Below are 13,442 nucleotides of genomic sequence, written 5' to 3' on the forward strand. Positions count from 1 at the left end.
TCCCCCTCGCTGTCTCTCCAGCACGTGCTCCAATTAGTCACCAATTATTTATTCACAGCTGATGTGTTGAAATAGGCCGAGGCTTGGGGTCAGCTCAGACAAATAGACGATTATTTTTAAATGTCTGGCGACATCCGGGCTGAAAGGCATCAGGATTTCACGAGTTCTAACATCAGTCGAATCTTTAAAAAAAAAAAAAAAAAAAAAAACAGATAAATGAATAAAGACACTTACATCTCAGATCTGGAGACCTTTTGCTGCGGTTTTCCCAAAATGTTCAGATAAAAAGAATGGCGGACATGACGGCTGTGTGCAAAAAAAAAGGGGAAGGGGTTTGGGTTGCAGACTGCACAGACCCGAGTTCATGTCGAAACCTCTTGGCAAGTTTTTTTTTTTTTTTTCCTCCTTTCGGACATCCAGTCTTGCTTGTTTACTATTTACTGCGGAAGTGAACACCATTCCCCCCGAACAGACGGTGCAATTAAGAGAAAAAAATAGCCATTTAGTGCCTCTGTCTTTATGGCAGTGTCTAGACTACAAGAGTGGCGATTCCATTTAGTGGGCACTAAAAAGAGGTTATCATTCCACTCTCTTTCTCTACTTTTTTCTAAGATCTGGGCTTTATCTTCGTTTAACACGCTTGCTAAAATCCAAACCCGATCTTTAAAGGGTGATGTAAGCTCAAAATAGCCTAGAGATGTGACAAGTGTAGGCCCGCCGACACTATTTCCTGCAGTTTCACAAGCGCCATCCTATCTGAGCTGAGCAAAATGTGTGAATCATCCTGATCTGGCGCCAGAAACACAAGTTAAATGTGTGCTGATGGTGTGTATGTAAGGCCAGCAGTTTGGAGTTTGTACATACATTTGTAAAAAAAAAAAAAAAAAAAAAAAATGTCCCAAACGCTGCTTCTGTCGAGAATAAATGCAAAGTCACAGCAGCAGTGGTAAATGTGATCATGACAGCACAAAAAGCACACAGTCGTTGAGAGTTTTTTGCCTATACGTTTCTGTTTATTTCATAGGTATTATATTAATGATACACAGGCCAACAATCTGTTTCCTCCTCTCTGGAATCCAAAGCACCAAATGTTTTGTTTTTTGTTTTTTGTTTTTTGAAGCAAATAATTTAAAGAGAGTTGGCGTTTTAAAGCTGTTAAAGGTTGTATGGGCAAGTGTACTGAAAAAATAGCAGCAGGGATAGGGGGGAAAGGAAATTCAACATACGCCTATTTACAGTCACGAATGCACATTGCATAGGCTACTCTGTACAGGGGGGGTGGGGGGGGAGATATACTTTCACAGATTGGACGTCACAGTTCTCAATGGCGGAAAGAAAATACAGCCTGGAGATTTTTTTTTTTTGCTTTAACTTGTTTATACTCTGGTCGAGAAATAATTAGATAATGATATGCTATATACAAAGACCAGAGGGAAGGGAAAAGGGGGAAAAGAGCTCAACGTTGTCTGCGCAATAAGGATTTCAAATTATCTGTTACAATTTATTTTTTGTGGGATATTTCAACAACAAATATGTCTATATGGACAATAGAATAAACACAATGGAGAATCGTGATAAATAGAAGGGGACATATTCAAGAACAGCATAGGTATAAATGATTATTCTAACCATGAAGGCCTTTTCTGGGTGACCAGCATGAAATTCACCGCCGCTCGTAGGGGCAAATAAGAAAATGGCGACTTTCTCCCATGCAGGCCTATTAACTCCCACTGTCCACATTGTACTGTTGGTGATTCTGGGCTCCTTTAGAAAAAAAAAGACGGTTATGCCCACGGTTACAATTCAATGAGATAGAGAGTAGGCCTTAATGTCACTGACCAAAAAATGACTGTGACACTTTTCTCGCCCGTGCTCACAATAGGGGGTTTCCAGAGAAGTACTGGAGGCGATCTCTGCTCAGCTTCTTCTCTTTCATTCTTCTATTCTGAAACCAAATTTTAACCTGGCGGTCGGTGAGGTTGAGCATTCGGGAAAGCTGAAGCCTTTTCTCTTTGTTGATGTAAACGTTGAAGAAGAATTCCCGCTCCAGCTCTCGAATCTGAAACTTGGAATATGGACACCGCTTCTTCCTTGTGCGAGGAGTGCCTGCGGAGAAATAAAATACAGTTTCTCAAAAATAATATCAGTCAGGGAACAACATCACGCGAATAAATAGTAATAATATATATGAAACCAATCAGGGATGTTTGGGGGCTCGAAATTAGGCGTTTGGTGACTATAGCCTTGCAGGATGCTAAGAATTCCGCCTCAGTGGCATTAGTAATGATAACATTTCAGTCAACATTCATCAAGAGAAGTAGCTGAGGCTATCAGATAAACCGGCCATAAAGAGTGTTAAATATCCGAATCGCTTGGAGGGGAATAATATCAACTTACAGCCTCTAAGTACGTGTTTATCTGTGATAAATACACAACAACAAAAAGTATTTCAGCGCATTATGTGCGCCACATTCCTCTGGAGCTACACTAACAATTTACACAATCTTTTGGCAGTGGGGCTTGAAATGCATTGCCCATGTCTGCAAATGGCCCTGTGCAGACCTCTGTGGCCCTATAACTTCTTATCAAACAGGTGACTGGGGGACTGGATTTTTTTTTTCTTTTATTGTTTTGTGTGTGTGTGTGTGTGTGTGTGTGTGTGGAAGAGAAGCAAACAGCAGCCCCCAGTTAGCTTGTGTCTGCAAGCCTGGCTGAGGCTAATACACAGTACCATGAGGCTAAAACAACCAATAAGACCTGTGGTGCTGAGTTAATAACACACATTTCTGCACTCAGAATCAAGGCGAATTTTCCCTCATGCAAGTCACTTTAGTTAACAGTAAGGTCAGCCTGCATACAGCTCATTAGTAGAGGAGTGGAGTGCAGAAAAGGGAGATTGATTTGGACTTTTGTTCCAGCGGCTGCAGAGGAAATAGCAGAATACTCTCCCCTCATACATGGACGAGGCAAAAACACTCCACTAATTCATTTACTGTCTGCTTGTAAAAGGGGGGGGGGGGACAGTTTTAATCTGACATCAGACAGAAAGACAGAGCCACAGACGTATAGATAAGGACGTATTTAACCGTAAAGTGTGTAATACTCTGTGCAGCATGTCTTCTTTTTCTTTTTTTTTTGCGGGCAGAACCCAGTGCTAAAAGAAAATTCACAAGACGCCAAAAGCAATGTTCTGCCCAATTGGTTTTTACTCACGACAGCCCAACGAGAAAATCCCTTAAAATGCCCAACGCAAGTTCATGATCAAAGTTAACATTTGTCACAATAGCTCTCTCTTAAAAATTTCACAGACTCTCACCATAGAGGCGTCTGTGTATAACATCCCCCTTTTTTCAAAGCTCTTTCCCATCGTAAAAATTCTTCTCGTTGCAAGAAAGAGCTTTGTAGGGTTATAATAAAATCCTTTGAATGCTTATAAAACTCCACATAAAATCTGACCGACAAAACACCGGGCTAGTCCCCTTAACCTTCCCCCATTTTACAGCTTCGGTATACCTACTCGAGTGGCTGCTCTTGCTGGCGTTGCCGTCCTTGGTTGTTGCGGAGGAAGAGGTACACGAGCCTGAATTTGTATGTTCCTCCTCATCCTCTGGGTCTTTTTCCTGCTCAGGAGCTCCGGGTACAGAGGCTGCGGGCTGCTGTCGCTGCTGCTGCTGCTGCTGCTGCTGCTGGGAGTCGCTCTCCAGCTTTCCCCCCTCGCCCTTTTGTAAACAATTGTCTGACTGATTGTCCGTGCTGCTGCAGTACGCGGTCTCGAAAAAGCGGTCGAAACCCTGCGGGAGGACGTTGTTTTTCCCGACGCCGGAGTAAAAACCTGTGGAGGGGTGATTGGAGCCCGGGTGGGTGTGATGGTGATGGTGGTGGCTGTACACACTCTCGTTCTTCATAAGCATTTCTGTCATGGTGGATGGCGGAAGACAGTCCCTATGCACCAGATCCTCTCCCGAGTAGCACGATGCATAATTGCCTCTGTGGTGCCATTTACTAGCAGGGTCCAAGCCGTATGAAACTTCCCGTACCGGCTGTACTTGAGACAGATTTGTGGAATAAGGGTAGCTGATCTGCCGGGACGGGGCCTGTGGAAGAAACGAAGAGACGGCGGAAAACTCGGGGACGTAGTAGGTGCAGCTGGGGAGGTAGATGTTGGACGCGCAGCCCGTCCTGTCCCCAAACTCGGATGTCCGGTCTTTGCGCGTCTGGGAGCAGAAGTTGCCCAGATTCACCGAGTTAAACATCTTTCTCTCTCTCGTACTCCGTACTATAGATAGATGTTTTGGATACGAGCTGCAGCAGAAGGGGAAAATTTGGGAAGGCGAGATGACGCGCAATCCGTCTAAGTCGCCCCGCAGACACGTGATCGAAAGTAGATATTGTCATATATCAATTTGGAAGAGTTGGATGTGTAGGAGTGGTTGGGCTTTTAGGTAAGATCTCCGAGGTTCAAACGAATAATTCCCAAACACCACAGGCGCACTAAGAAAACCAGTAACAGATTCCTGTTCGCTGGCTTATGACAATTAGAGAGATATGTGCTGTGTGTGTTTATGTTTATGGGCTGCTGGGTAGGCTAGCTAAACAGCTACAGCTCCTTAAACAGGCAGAGTGCACTCACTGACGTACCTTTCATAGTGTTATGGAGTTTCACAGGTAAGATTATCATTATGACTATTATTAATTGCATAATAATACTAATTATTATAATTATCAGTCGCAGTGTGACATGGTGGGTGCTACTCCTATCAGGAAAGCTCTCTTACTGCTGCTGATTTGAATATTTTCTATCATTAAAAGAGGAATTATTATCACTGATAGTTACACACAGTATAAAATCCGAGGTAAGAAAAGTACTTCACGGCAGTAATCCCTGTAATGTAGCCCAGACAGGGTGAACCCGTTAAGAAGCAGCTCCACGAGCATATTAGTGGTTTTATTATTTACTAAAACTTTAACAGATCACAGTAAATGACTCTACTTTCTTCTACAAATCTCGGAGACTCCCCCAGGACGTTTTTGCACTGCGATCTGTGAATACGCATTAAGATGAGCTCATAAGGGCTGTGTTAGTATTATTATTTTTTTTGTGTTTTGATCCCTTTCGTCCTCTTAACAAGAAGTCTGCGGCACTCACGCCTTCTAGACAGAGATGTGGGCGAACCGGTCTCCTCTATTACCATATAACTATGCAACATATTAATTAAACACTCCTTTGTTTGTCTTTTTCTTTTCCCTTTCATCAAATAGAGAAATGTTGCTTCCCTAGACGCAGTGGTGGACGGCTAGAATTTCTGCCGTGCAGCAGAATAAACCGCACGCATATGTTTGACTGTGCAAGCTCAAGTAATCGGCCCACTTCTCATTCTTCCCTTTGACTTTGGACCATGACAGAGTCCATGGAGGACGACTGCGCAATTCCAGAGCTCCCAGCCTCCTGCAGGAGCACTACCAGCGAAGCCCTGGGACCTTGCATCTCTCCCAGTGGGACAATGAGCCCTCATGACATAAACACAAACTCTGAAAAAAAAAAAAAACATAATTACTCCCCCCCCCCTGCTCAAAATGCTGAATTCGGCATTATTTCACGTTGGAGAGCTTATTGACTACACCGCCCAGAACATCGCCGCAATGTGTGAGCCTCTTATTATGAAAACACTCGGATTGACATGTTGGGATATGATGCATGCTTTGACTCACTGGTATATCAAATGAAATGCTTTGTGTTTCAGCTGTGCGACTATAAGCTTCAAAGCATAGCCGCAATTAGTGTCCTTGTAAACGGCTGCTTATAGGCCACTCAGAGGGAGCCTATTGACGAAGAGCTATGAATGTATCCGACAATGTCCCTCTAAAATTAAATAAGTCCCATCTGATGTTGTAATTTTATTTTGCACAGGAATGTCGACATTTATCTGTGGCTGGACTTTTTTTTATAAATTGAAATAAATGATTGGTTTGAGGAAAAAGATGCGCCTGCGTGTTCTTTCCTGCGTCATTGTAAACTTTTAATTGTACTGTTGAGGCCCATCTCCGAATCTTTATAGACTAACTGATACTATCACAAGGTGAAATTAATATGATGGCCCATTGTTTATGATTATAGGCTGCTTCCTAAATGTTGCAAAAGACTCTTGAATTACTATCCAATATCCCAATAACACTATTACAATCTATTACGGGACACCTGTGTTGTTTAAAAATAATTGAAAACAAAGTTAGAGTCTCTGGGGGATTTCCAAGAGGAAGGGGAAGAAAAAAAAAAAAAAAAACAAGCGACATCATCAGACCTCAAAATTGGAAATCGGAGTCCACTGCAGGCGTTATTTGTAAAAAATAAAAAGGTGGCATTGGCATTAGCTTGTTTATTACCCCAACAGACAAAAGGTTGTCTCACATGATGCATCCTGCATCCAAGTACAAAGAAAGCAGACAGCTGTCCAGACACAGCACTTGAATTTGACCACTAAAATCCTCTCTACGTCCACCATAAAACACCGAATGGCTGTAGTAACGCTAAATCCCTTTGTTCTATAGAAAACCATAAACGTAGAGAATGAGAAGAATTTGGAATTCAGCAACTAGATATTCTGCAACTTAAAACACACACACACACACTCACACACACACAAGTAAGCTGGATTTTTACACCAAAACCCATGACGCATTTCCAGAAAGTTGGTTTCGGGTGTCCATTTAAGAAATGTATAATCTAGCCCACTAATACTGGTATAAAAGCCCCAAATTGTGTTTTTTGACATTTGAGTGAGGTAAAATAGTCCAGCCAATTAACCAAAGTAAGACATATTATAAAAGTTTTAATAACTGTGAAAATATATATATTTTTAAATAATTAAAAAAACAAGAATACAGAAGTTAATTTGCGCTCCGGGAATCACAGCTACTGATCAGATTTTTTGGTACACGAACAACCGCAGCTATGGAAATATTTGCGTAAACAGACTGGCCTGTGGCCTGTATGGACACATGCTCGACACATGCTGCAGCATTGGTGTTGTGCAGTTGCATAACAATAATAATAATAATTCGCACATAAAACGTGTCAATGCATATTTAAAAGTATTAATCATGAAGCCCACTGGATAATTACAAAGAAAAAGGCTGGGCTGGAAAGTGAAGTCAAATTTCTAGAAACAAACAAGCCGCCGCACTAACTGCCCCATAATGAAGCCTCTAAAGTAGGAGACTTAAAGTGTATCCTTGTGTCAACATTATTCCGATCATAATATCATCTGTTGAATTAAAATGTTCCAGGGAAATTAATATAAAAAACGCAAACTTTTCTTTCAGCGGGCAATAATAGAAGCAGTGCAGACATCCAAAACAATATTGTCAAATCATTTCCTCATCATAATCATGTCAATGATGCGTATTAGCGCGGTATAAATAAGTAATGTCCTGGTATAAATAAATGATGCTACAATAAAATTATAAAGTTAGGAGCTTCTGATCGAGACAACAGGAGAAATTGAAAGAGGAGTTTAAAAGACATGGTACACAAGAGGAATTAAGGCGCCTGGACGAAAGAGAAATGGTGCTGCTGGCTGTGTTGACGTCGCAGTTTTTGTCATAATGTGGCAAAATATGACCGGTCAGTGTCCATCACTTGACAATATCCGCCTTCCGAGGGGGTTTAAACGCTGGCTATTCTTGCCCTGGTGCGCTCAGACCATCAGTCAAAGAATAAGGTTTACCATGTGTTTATTTCCCTGCATGGGCGCCTCACACCAGCTGATATTCCACTAGCAGTAGGACCCAGGAAAGTTTGATTTGGTTGCACCAAATGAGCAGTCTATGTGTATGCAGAGTCTGCACGCAAAGGGTCGGTATCAGAGTTATCAGCCCCTTTGCTTATTCTATCTTTTCAAGGACTCGCACAATGACGAACAGGATTTGTAGAAGCGTGTCACAAATATTTCGAGCGTTAGTCAAAATCGTTCAGTCCAGGGCTCTGAAGGGAAGGTGTTGTAAACATTTGCCATTCTTCGCTTAAATATCACTGTTGGAGCACTAACTTTACGACTTGTGTCTGTGGAATTTAAGTTATGTATTGCTACCTAGCGCCATAATTACAATGGTTAACCTAGGTGTCACCCTCTTGTTAAGAAGAAACTCTCAGTTCAAGAAAAAAAAAAAAAATGGCGCTCCTAAATATTGCGGAGTGTTTCGGCTCCCTGTCGATAAATCCTGTGCCAAATGATACAACACTCGCGACACACACAAACATAGAGGCACGCACATACAATGGGCGCAGTTCACCAAGAACTCTGCTGCAGCTCAGTTAGCCCAAGTCAAGGCTAAATGTGGGAAGCCTGTGTAATCATATTACTGTCCCCTCATGGCCTAGATAAGTTTAATTGGATGTAAGTCGGGCAGTTAAACTTGGCTGTATGAGCTGCGAACAGTTTCAAGCAACACTAAAGAGCCTTGTTTCTTTTTTTACTGAGGTCTCAGTGAATGCACCTAGCATGAAGCGTTTGTGGTGGCAACAATAGCTTACGAGATAAGGATGTGTGTTGCCGTTACATTTAGAGCAATCTCCAGAGTGTATTTCTCTTTCAACCGCTAGGATATAAAGCTTTCACAACAATGTGTTAACTTTTTTATTAGAAGTATTAAATGATTTCACATCTCAAGAAATCGCCCAATGGTGACTGCTGGCTCCAGCTCCTATGTGTTATTCAGATCGCCCTGAGAACACCCTTGAACTCCTTTGAGCACAGACACACCGAAGTGTATCTGTTTTTGAATGGATCCTCGATGAGCTTAAAAGTGAGCTTGTGTTTGATATTTTGCAAGAGGGGCTGTTAGTTTCACAGTTAATATCATTCTAAAAAAGCCAAAATAAAGAGCATTTTTTTTGTGCGGAAAGCTCTCGAGGCTGTGGCCTGTCACATGGCGGTATTTAAAAAAAAGATATTTTTAGGCTCGGGATGTATTAGGCCTTTGTTAACTGCACAGTTAATCTTCCAACATATCCAAATCACCTTTTAAAATCAGCGGAGATAACAAGCCAAGTGTTTGGAAAACAGTCAGGGGCTGATTAACTATCCAAAATGAACAGGTTTTGCCAGGTTTCGGAAATTACGCACACGACAGCGCAAAATTACGCAGTGGTTTGTTTCGGAATTTGTAAACCTACATATGATACAATAAGTGTGGTGACAATGACGAAATGATAACAAAATCTGAAATGGATCATATTTTGACATAATTTTCTTATGTGCAGTAATTTTGAAGATATTCTGTCAGACGTTGTATTTTTTAGTTTTTCTTTCATTATTTGGTCAAATCGTGTTTGTTGGAAACAAAGTCCTCTCGGAGAAGGAGTAGGGCTTTGCGCATTTAGGGGGACAATCAGGTGGCAAATTGGAATCTTGGTTAGGTGTCTAAAAATGTCTAATATTTATCTATCTTTAAAACTGCAACACGTGCAGATTCAAGGTGTATTTAGAACAGTTATTTCAATTGACACAAAGAGCGCTCTGCTTAGTTCTTTTCGCACCCGGGGGGCCAAATCGCATTACTTTAGTTTGCGCTTGCCATGCACAGGAGTGCTTCAGTATGTGGACCCAAAATAGAAGCTTCCGAGAGCTTCACGCCACAGAGTCCGATATCGTTCAAAAGCCTGCTCAACCACTTAGTTCGAATGTTTTCTTTGCCGTCAGAGCTGCAAATTTTCCGAGCTTCTTCTTCAGAGCCAGACCTTTAAACACATAAAGAAAACTGCACGTACAAATACTGATCTTCATATAGAAAAAAAAGAAGTATAGTCCAGGCTAGACTGCATGTGCATTGAACCGACGCTGGAATAACTTGAACAGGTGAAGGTAGAATTTTTCCATCTTGTATGAAATGGCAAAGGACTGAAGGACGCGCCGTCGGTTGTGCAGTTCTGTGCTGCATACTTGACCTTCAGTGCGTTTGGACCCAAGCCTCGGCCTGGTGAGGATAGCCCACCCCCAAAAAAGACCAAACAATTAACAATTTCCTCTTCTCAACCGGCAGCAAACACGTGAGAAACCTTCTATTTAGAAACACTGAAAAGTGCGCATGAGAAATGAGATTCCATATGACTGAGCAGAATATCACTGCAGGCGCTGACATATGCCGTAAACATTCCTCACATTGTTAATATACAGTCACGCGATCCCAAAAATAAAAAATAAAATAAATGTGGCAAAGATGCACAAATGGCCCAAAACAGAAGAAAGAAAATAAAAACAACTGCCTACTGATCTGCAATCTCGACCTCTATCAATCTGAATATTCTAAGATTCCACTGGATCTCATTTCTTTCCATCACAGACAACTGGTCCGAGAGGAGTCCAGCTTTTTTTTTCTTTTTTTTTTTTTTTCTTTTTTTTTTCCGAGGCAGCAATGAAACCTTCACACCCCGCATTAAGGATTGCTGGACGTGCGAGGCTGCCTGAAAAACAAATTGATAAGACAGTACCGTTTGGAAAGAAATAGGGTCCATAAAGAACTCATTTCAAATCATGTCAAAATCAATGGATAGCAGTTCTGAGAAGAGCGGAACGATATGGATGTTTTTTTCGTCAAGCACTCTACCTATTCTCTCTTTCTCTATCACATTAACACTCTGCTTCAACACACACTCACACACGTCCACACGTCTCCACACACACACACACACACACACACACACACACACACACACACACACACACACACACACACAGACTAGACTCCCCCACCACATACACACTTTAGTCGGAATAACATTGCTTTCTATTTCTCCAGCCAGCTTCGTACCATAAACGGCAGAGGGGTGGCGGAGGACGCAGACCACATGCCACACAAGTTCTCTGCGAAGGGCACAGTGAAGCTCACTGACCTTTGGGACGCGGAGACAGGCCGCCATAAACAGATTTAGCCAGTCTCAAAGTCAAAAGTGCTCAAGAGCAGTGAAAGACCTATTGTAAAGACCTGCAAAGCCAATTGAGATTTCATCCTGTTTTACAATCCAAATATCTTGTGGTTGTCCACAGTGGCGACAGTCCCCCCACCGCTCCCTCCCTTACATCCTGTACAGAGTAAATTAAATTAAATTACAATGCAGGAAATGTAAATAAGTGCAAACTAATATTAGCCGTTGTATAAGCTGTTGCAGTGATCATTTTTAGCTTTTCTAGGGGGAGGGGTGACAGGTAAGGGACGCACTGCAAAAAATGTTTAGTGCTCTTATTTTGGACGCGAAAGCTATTAAAACACGTTTCTGGCACAACTGTATTTGTCACAAGCAAAAAGAAAAATTAAGGAGAGAAAATACCTGAATACACAGGCGACACAGAAGACACACATTAGACAGGCTGATAAATCTGGTTTGAAGTTCAAGTTAAAAGCGCATGTTCAGATATCCGTTTGCCACCGTTCAAAGAGCAGACTGACTTGTTATTCAGTGCAAACAATCCCAACGTGTCACAAAAGACGCACAAGCCAAGTTTCATCATTTAATCTCGGTGACAAACATGATCCACGCTGTTCTCCGAGTTGTGAGGTGTGTCGATGCTCACACCAGTGTTCCGTGTTGTCAAAAACACATTTCTGTTCCTAAAATATGCAAATTGTCGGTCCAGTAGATTTCAGTTGACATATTTCTCACTTAACTGAATTTTTCATTAACTGCATGATTTTCCTTTCCCTTTTTTTTTCTTTTCACAAATCATGCCTCCTGCTTAATATCTATTCCCTCTCGCTCTCTCTTCCACATATCGCCAGATTGTGTTGCGCATTTTTACAAGCTACAAAGGCGTATAAAACCAGAAACATAAATAATTGAACCTAATTAAGTTATTACAATTGCTGATGTTTAGATTTAAACAGCGCGCACACGGACATGAGTTCATTTAAGGTTTTTGGACAATATTTTAATATAATCGACCTTGAGGTGTTTTAAATCTTTTTTTTTTTTTTTAATAATGGCTGACGTACTGCAGGAGGGGCGTCATGGTGCGTTTTGCATCTATTATTCTCCTCTAGGCCATTTAACAAGGCAACACACAAACATTAGACGCTGGTTTATCTCCTTTCGTGGTCAACAGCGCATTTGATAGGCTAAAAAGATTGGAGTTATGAATGATGTCCCCTGGATGATCAAATTCAATACACACAATTCAAGATCTGCACAGTGTTACCTCATTGTCTTCGTTGGTATCACATTCCAACAAACACTTAGCACACCCTCTGATCATGCCTTGCCTCAGCCCAGAGCCACTTCAAAACTAATGCATTGTGTATTCCTTTGATTAGAACATGCGCGGACATGTGGATGTTGTGGTTTGTGCGTAAAAGGCTGCATTGTATTGCATTACGCCTGGATTTCTCTAAATAAATAGTGCAAACTATTCAAATCCAGATGATCTTAAGTCCTCAGGTGTGCATGCTCAAATTCTAAGTAGTTATTCCACGGAAATTATTCACCAAACCGGCTTTAATCAGATGCATAAATGTACATGAGGCGCGTTATTCCAAAACAAAAAGAAGCGGCAGCCACATATTTATATCTAGTCTAAATTTCAATAGACATATGGTGTATACTCAGCCAATTTAAGAAAATCACACGATTTGTTCATAATATTTGCACAGGTAATTTTAGACCCAAAAAACTTTTAATAATTATTCAACTTAATATCAGTAAGCTGACGCATTGTGTCTGGTCCAACAGCAGCGCGTCCAGACGGCATTTTTTCTCTCAAGGGGGAAATTACAGCCCTTATATTAATTATATACATGTTTGTGTGCATGGAGAATTATTATTCTCATGTTGGTAAACGCATAAGACTGGCATGTGTTATCTGAATGGGGAAGGTGTATGTTTGTGGTAAACAGGCACAAACATCAGAGGCTTCTGAGAGAATTTAGTACTGCGGCGAGGCTGCAGCTCAAAGCCATGTCTCAGGTCTTAATTACACCGAATCTTAAATATCTTAATTGATGAATGCTCAAGCTCACAATCAACACAACGCCAAGAGAAGTGTGTTTCAGGTCGCCTTGCGTGTGTGTGTGTGTGTGTGTGTGTTGTGCTCATGGACAGACTAGCTCAGGAAGGCCATCCAGTGGGTTGGTTGCAGGAGCGGCCGTTCACAGTTCACTGAAAAGGCAACATCTGATCTCAACAGTGAGACCGCAGCACAGTTTCCAGTGGACGTACTCGTCCTTACTGAGCTTCTGAGAGCTGCTGAGAACAGACGCATTAATGCTTGGTTAGTTAGCTGATAGGAAAACACTGCACAAGCCCTGCATTGCTTTACACGTCTCTGCCAGTAGGGAGAGCTTTGTGGGTGCTACATATGTATGTGTTGCACACGCATCTGTGAATTTGATACAGATGTAAGCATTTAAGAAACATTTTGTTTTATGCCCGATGTGAGCGCATGCGATAATAAACC

At 41.6% G+C, this 13,442-nt stretch overlaps 1 protein-coding gene and 1 long non-coding RNA gene across 2 annotated transcripts; one reads left to right on the forward strand and one right to left on the reverse strand.

The window, feature by feature from the left end:
* Window positions 1–1,110: 1,110 nt before the first annotated feature.
* On the reverse strand, window positions 1,111–4,306 carry hoxc11a (homeobox C11a). The gene is made up of 2 exons (XM_030422665.1): window positions 3,518–4,306; window positions 1,111–2,106 (listed from the first exon to the last, which is right to left on the reverse strand). Exons 1-2 carry the CDS (start codon window positions 4,251–4,253, stop codon window positions 1,874–1,876), a joined length of 969 nt encoding a protein of 322 aa, XP_030278525.1. The 5' UTR covers window positions 4,254–4,306; the 3' UTR covers window positions 1,111–1,873.
* Window positions 4,307–4,502: 196 nt separating this feature from the next.
* On the forward strand, window positions 4,503–5,978 carry LOC115584843 (uncharacterized). The gene is made up of 2 exons (XR_003984617.1): window positions 4,503–4,665; window positions 5,260–5,978. It is a non-coding gene; the product is annotated as an uncharacterized LOC115584843 (long non-coding RNA).
* Window positions 5,979–13,442: the final 7,464 nt, after the last annotated feature.

Source organism: Sparus aurata, chromosome 7, assembly GCF_900880675.1.
Source record: "Sparus aurata chromosome 7, fSpaAur1.1, whole genome shotgun sequence".
NCBI classification, from domain to species: domain Eukaryota; kingdom Metazoa; phylum Chordata; class Actinopteri; order Spariformes; family Sparidae; genus Sparus; species Sparus aurata.

Excerpts from the sequence above, each read along its gene's own strand:
- hoxc11a (XM_030422665.1), bottom strand. The coding sequence starts at position 4,253 with ATGTTTAACTCGGTGAATCTGGGCAACTTCTGCTCCCAGACGCGCAAA. Across the intron at positions 2,107-3,517 it reads CAGCAAGAGCAGCCACTCGA|GCACTCCTCGCACAAGGAAG; the intron begins GTAGGTATACCG and ends ATTTCTCCGCAG.